Here is a 6,000-nt window from a genome sequence, read left to right on the forward strand (position 1 = left end):
CAGACAATAAGCTTGCCAGAACCATTCAAACACCAATAAAAGTGTTTTCAAGAATTAGCAAAATTCCTTTTGTGCTTGCAGCCAACATCCTTCCAGTACGTCAAAATTCTCCATCATCAGCTGTATAATAGTATCTAAGGTATTTTGGTTTCTCCCACCAAAAATACATATGGCATACTGCTTGTCAGACCAAAGATTGAAAATAAACTCTGAAAACTGTTTTACTAAGTCAAAGGGGGTCAGCCAGGGAGACGACCTAAGCCTGCCCTGCATCAGGTTAGATAATTTCTGATCTACAGTGGTAGCTCAGACAGGCTTTAAGACTATACTCCTCCAAACTCAGAGGCTTTAAGACTAATATTCCCCCCAAACTTCAGACAGGGAGCGGTCCCAGAGACCGAGTTTCTGCTTGTCTGTATGCCAACCTCAACGACTGAAAACCCTTCTCAGAACTTTCTGGGGGCACAGTAGGGGTCCCTGTGGAGGTCTTGTCACAATGGAACACACACACTCACATATATGTACACACACGCACACAAACCTTATGTGAAAGGCTCTCTCTTACCTTATACTTCATCTCGGCAGCGGGGACTTCAGCCGTTTCCTACACTAGCTGTTGGATTGCATTAAGCACTGGTGTGTGCCCCTCCATAGACTGCAGCCCTAAATCACAGTGAGACCAGTCCAGCCAGCGCAGATTTGTCCTCTCACTGCAGCTCCCCTGCGCTGTGCAGGGAGGCCTCGGAGGTTGCTGTTTTGAAGGAGGAGGGCCATCTCGGCCTCATTTGCATACCGCCTCGCCATTGGCCCGCGGGTCCGGACGCGGATGCCCCGCCCACCTTCTGAAAGCTGACAAAGAACTTGCAATGTGATCATTTCTTTATACATTATCAGACAGGGTGACAATAAAACAAAGTGGGGAACCGTCTCGAACTTTATTCCTCCACCCCCCCCACAAAAACCTAGGAAAAGGAGATAAATTCTTCTTTAAGATTTAGCTCCTTTTGAAAGAGACCGAGTTAACAAAGAAGCCTGACAGCCCTGCTTCCTGGGACCTAGCAGCTCCTTCATAAACCCATTTTATTTCAAAGCCATTCACCTTACAATCTACATGAAACGAACTCAGGAAACAAAAGGTTTTCTGTCTACGGGCCCCTTTTTACTAACTACCCCTGCTGATATCTCTTTCTCTCTCTCTCTCTCTCTCTCTGACACTCTCTCCTCCCACCCCTCCCCTTTTCTGTGGCTGTTTGCTTTTTTGTTCTTTTCAATCTTCAAAGAACTTGGATTGTCAGTCTGCAAAGAGCCAGACTATAATTCTCCCTTAGTGAAAAGGAACTCCCGAGCACAGACACCAGGGATTCCCTGGCCGGCTTCTCTCCAGGGTTGAGTGTCAGCTACATTCAGCAACTTTCTTGGGCTTGCTGAGATAAAGGTTAGCTGTGACCCCTCAGAGGGGGCTGGCCAGTCCGAAGCCTATACATCATCACTGTCCACTGAGTACTGTGCTTTCATGGCTGGCATTTCTAGCTCCAGCTTTGAACACCGCAGTTTTTCCTTCTGACCTCTCTCCTGAAGATGACCCATTAACCCACAGCACTTATTATCCCAGGGAACAAAAATACCCACTGTTCGATGAGTCGGGTTAAAAAGACCAATCTCTCTCCAGTGAAGCACAAAATATTCAGTTTTATTGAGTTCTGTACAGGGAGACATCACCCAGGAAAAAGAAAACAGAAATATCACCATCAGCAACTCTTGTGAGGGAGAGAATGGTGACAGGAAAATTCCTATTCACTGGCCCTCAGGACTGAAACCTGATAAGTGCAGACCATAGCAGACCGTGATTGGGATGGACTCCAACCGCACTACGCCACATGAATGGAAAAATCAGCCCCCCCTTTTTTTACTGACCAAGTTGGATCAGAATCAGTTCGAGCCCCTCCTCCCCCAAATTCCCAATGGCTAAAAGCTCTATTTTTATGATCTCAGTCCAAACAACAGGAGAACAGCTATCCTAAAAAAATGGCTTCCAGATACCAGGCTCACAGTTTAGTTTCCAGTTTATTGTGGCACCAATTCCCTGGACGTGTCCCCCATATGGTCATAATGAACCTTGCTTTTCCCCCAGTTAGCCTTAGAGTAAATATGAGCTGAGTGAATTTGCAAGATCTTTCTGAACACAAATTAAGCATGGGGCATAACGCACTGCCAGGATCTTCCTAATAGTCCACAGACCTTATGAGAGAATAGTTAATTTCCAGGAAATTGTGGCATTTCCCTCTACAAGAGTAATCTGTTGGCCTCCAGGAGGTCTAGATAACATCCCTTTGGCTTCCTAAGCAGTAAGAGAATTCTTGTTTTGTTTGATGAGTACCATTGAGTAGGTGAACATTATCCCACCCTATTTTAATGCTCTCAAACAACTTCCCAAAACATAGGACAGGTCTAGCTAAAATGCTCAATTCATACCAAGTGGTCCTCTTGCTTTCAGTTTCTATCCTGTACTTTCAGACATGTAAAATCTATTTGAATTCATGTCAAGGTGTTTGGTTCTGTATAAACCTATGTTAGAATCTCAACAGATTTCTTAAACTTTTAATTGGTGTCCTGAAGTATAAAATAATAATACCTACCTGCTAGGGTTAGAATGAGGTTTAAATGTCTACTTTTTTATTTTTTAATTTATTTATTTATACAAGCACTGGGTACAGTCAGAAGTGTGGGAGGATGAGAGAATTCACCAGAGCCAGAGCGGGGAGCAGAACAGGCAGACTGACGAAACACACTGCTGAGGGCAGAAGGAGAGGTCTGCGCGCCATGCGGGACCCTCGCGGGCAGGCGGGGATCAGACCGGCGCTGCAGAGGCTGTGGGCAGCTTCGCAGCCCAGCGCTCAACCGCTGCGCCACCAGGGGAGGCCCTATAATGAGGTTTAAATGAGAATTTAATGGCTAGATTAATATGGCTAGAAGGATTAATATGGCTAGAAGTTAACTGTACTTGGCAGAGAGTAAGACCTCAATAAATGTTGCTTATTTATTATTATCATTTTAATATTATTTTATTGTATATTATTTTAGTACTTTATCATGTAACATTATTGTTATAATATATAAATAATATTAATATATTACTTATGAATATTACTACTAGACTGTTATCAATATTTTAAGTGTGCTAAGCAATCAGAAAAAGTTGGAGGGGGGGTCTCTCATCTGTGTGCTATCCTTTTACAGGATAGTTTGCTAATTTAACAAATATCATTTGAGGCCCTACCATGTGCCAGGTACTGCTCCAGGTGGGGAGGCACAGTTGAAGCCCAGAGAGACAATGTTCCCATTCTCATAGAGCTAATAGTCTAGTAGTCTAGTGGAAGGCAAGGACTAATTAAATGAACAGATAATACAATTTTGGACTGATTAATACCATGAAGAAAAATCAAACATGGAAAATTAGAGAAAAGTAGACCAGGGCCAGTATGTCTGTGTGTGTGTGTGTGTGTGTGTGTGTGTGTGTGTGTGTGTGTGTTGTGAGGGGGAGGGCTTATTTTAGAGACAATGGTCAAGGAATCCCCTCTAAGGAGGGAATAGTGAAGCAAAAATATGAATAACATAAGAAATCCACTCAAAGATCTAGGTCAAGAACATTCCAGACCTATTGATACTTCCAAAAGAAATGACCCATGAAAAGGGCCTGAAGTCTGAATGAGCACCATGTTTTTAAGGGCTGCAAATCCAGGGTGCCTAAAGTGGGTCCTTAAGGGAAGGTTGGGAAGGTGAGCTCAGAGAGGAAGGTGATGGCAGTTTGGATTTCCCAAGGGCCACAGGAAATCAATGGAGCATTTTCAGCTGAGAAAGATGTGATCTGTTTCTGTGTTTTTACGCTTTGTTCAAATACACAAGGACCGCAGGTTAAAATATCCAGCTCGTGTTTTAATTCAGCTTAAGTAATGCAGGTCGTTTTTACTTTATTAGCATTGTTCTGTGTATTTCCATCAAAACACGTTGGGGAAACACACATTTTCTCAATGATCAGGGAAACACCTCCCTCCTTATCTATTACCTAAGATTTTAGGTGCAAAAATACAAAATGCTATTCAAACTGTGCTCTATAAAAACTGTTGATTGACTTGTGAAGAAGCCCCAGATCTTCTAAGGTAGCCTCCTAAAGTAGGCCAAGATGCGAGGCATGGACCTGCCCTGGCCCATCCATACCCTCTCAGCCTGTCAGCCTTGCAACTGGAGCTCACCTACTGCTTTCCCCAGGTGCTCATGCAAGGGAAATGGTACCAGATGCCCTCCTGGTGAGTTTTCCAGGTTGCTGCTGGGCCCTGGCATGGATACAACAAAAACGCCAAAGGATGCTAGAGAAATGAGATTCTTTGTCCACAACTTGGGAGAGCCCCACGTGACAGTTCTCTAAGGGTGAGGAGCAGTGTCAGAGCACACAAGGGCAGGAAGTGATATCAGATATCATTCAGTGCAGTCGCTCAGCAAGTGGCTGAGGCTTCTGCTAAGAGGCTTGGGTGCTGACCATCAGTCCACCAGGTTACACAGTAACAGCTATCAGCGCATTAGGCCATCCCTCTGATTCTCCTGTCCAATTTATTCCAGCATGCTTTTTAGTTTTCCCGCCTGAATTCTCTCCAAGCTCTAGTCTATGTTCCTCATAGCTGCCTGTGTATATCTATAGTCCAGAGCCAAATCACATTACCACCATGTTTAAAAATCTCTAGGGGCACTTCAATGCCTTAAAAAACAAAAATTTGCACACTTTTGCATGGACTATCATCTGAGCCCACCCTGCCTCTCTGGCCTCACAACCTAGCACCCCACATTCCACGCACTAGCCACACCAGGGGGTTACTGTTCCGAATTTGCACAGACAAGTCTCTCGGCTGAGGATATCCTCTTACACTCTTCTGTGATCAAGCCAAGTTCCAACACTAACTCTTTGTGTTTTCTTGTTAACAACCCCCATCCTGCCCACCTCGCCCTTTCAGAACTAATTCCTCCCTCCCTTTACTATGCCCCCTTTGTACTTGGAACACGGCCCTATTATAAGGCTTTTCCACATTGTAGTGTAATGATTTATTGAAGTCTATTCCCCCAGCTTCAAGGGGAGCTCCACAGGGCGAGGGTGGTATCTTGCTTGTCTCCGTGACCCTGCAGGCTTATATCTTAAGGTGCTTACATGCTTTCTGAATGAATGTGTAAGAGGACACTAACTATAACTTCAAAGACAGGATGCTATTTTGAAGTTCTACCTGGTACCCAGGAAGGGAATGGGAGGACTTGAGTTTCAGGGCAGTAGTGAAGTTTACACCTATTAGAACTGGACTAGGATGTACCTTTTCAGAACACACCCATGGTCTGTTACTATTTCTGGTTCTTGAGCAGGGGTTGGTCTGACATCTATGGCCTGCGGACTGCCTGTTTTTGTATACCTTAGAAGCTAAATGCAGCTCTTACATTTTTAAATGGTTGGGGAAAAGTCAAAAGGAGAAAAATACCCCCAAGAGATGTGAAAATATGTGAAATTCGAATTTCAGTATCTATAAATAGTTTTATTGGAACACAGGTGCATCCAATTCATTTGCAAGTTGTCATTTGAATTACAATGACAGACATGAGTGGTTGCAAAGTCAAAAAATGTGTCATTTGGCTCTCGCTGTAGACATAGCCCTCTTTTATTTACTGAATTGGCCAAGCTCTTAGAATCAATGAAGATCATTACAGAAAAACTGCAAAAATACTCTGTAATGCTTGAGTCTTCATTTGCTCTAGATTGGAGCTTTCATTTTCCCTCCACTAATATTTTTGCCACAGGAGACCTCATGAAGTCTCCCTAAACTCAACCCCTCCTCCCTATTTAAGAACTGTGCAAGATGTAAACTCTGGTTCCTGAAAGAGTTGTTAAATGCATGGCTTCAAAATATTTGTTTCTGCAGATGGAGGTAATGTTTATTAAAAAGGCTTGATGACTCATAATCTCCAAAT

General features: G+C 43.6%; 1 protein-coding gene across 1 annotated transcript in view; it reads right to left on the reverse strand.

Annotated features, from left to right (window-relative positions):
- Window positions 1-747, reverse strand: part of NEDD9 (neural precursor cell expressed, developmentally down-regulated 9) — a 48,899-nt gene extending 48,152 nt beyond the window's left edge. Inside the window, exon 1 of the mRNA XM_037519224.2 lies at window positions 566-747. Coding sequence (XP_037375121.1) covers window positions 566-577 — 12 coding nt within the window. The 5' untranslated portion in view covers window positions 578-747. The remainder of the gene's footprint in view (window positions 1-565) is intronic.
- Between the last annotated feature and the right edge of the window lie 5,253 nt (window positions 748-6,000).

This window comes from Talpa occidentalis, unplaced genomic scaffold (assembly GCF_014898055.3).
Source record: "Talpa occidentalis isolate TD23 unplaced genomic scaffold, MPIMG_talOcc4v2.1 talOcc4.2, whole genome shotgun sequence".
In the NCBI taxonomy this organism is placed as follows: domain Eukaryota; kingdom Metazoa; phylum Chordata; class Mammalia; order Eulipotyphla; family Talpidae; genus Talpa; species Talpa occidentalis.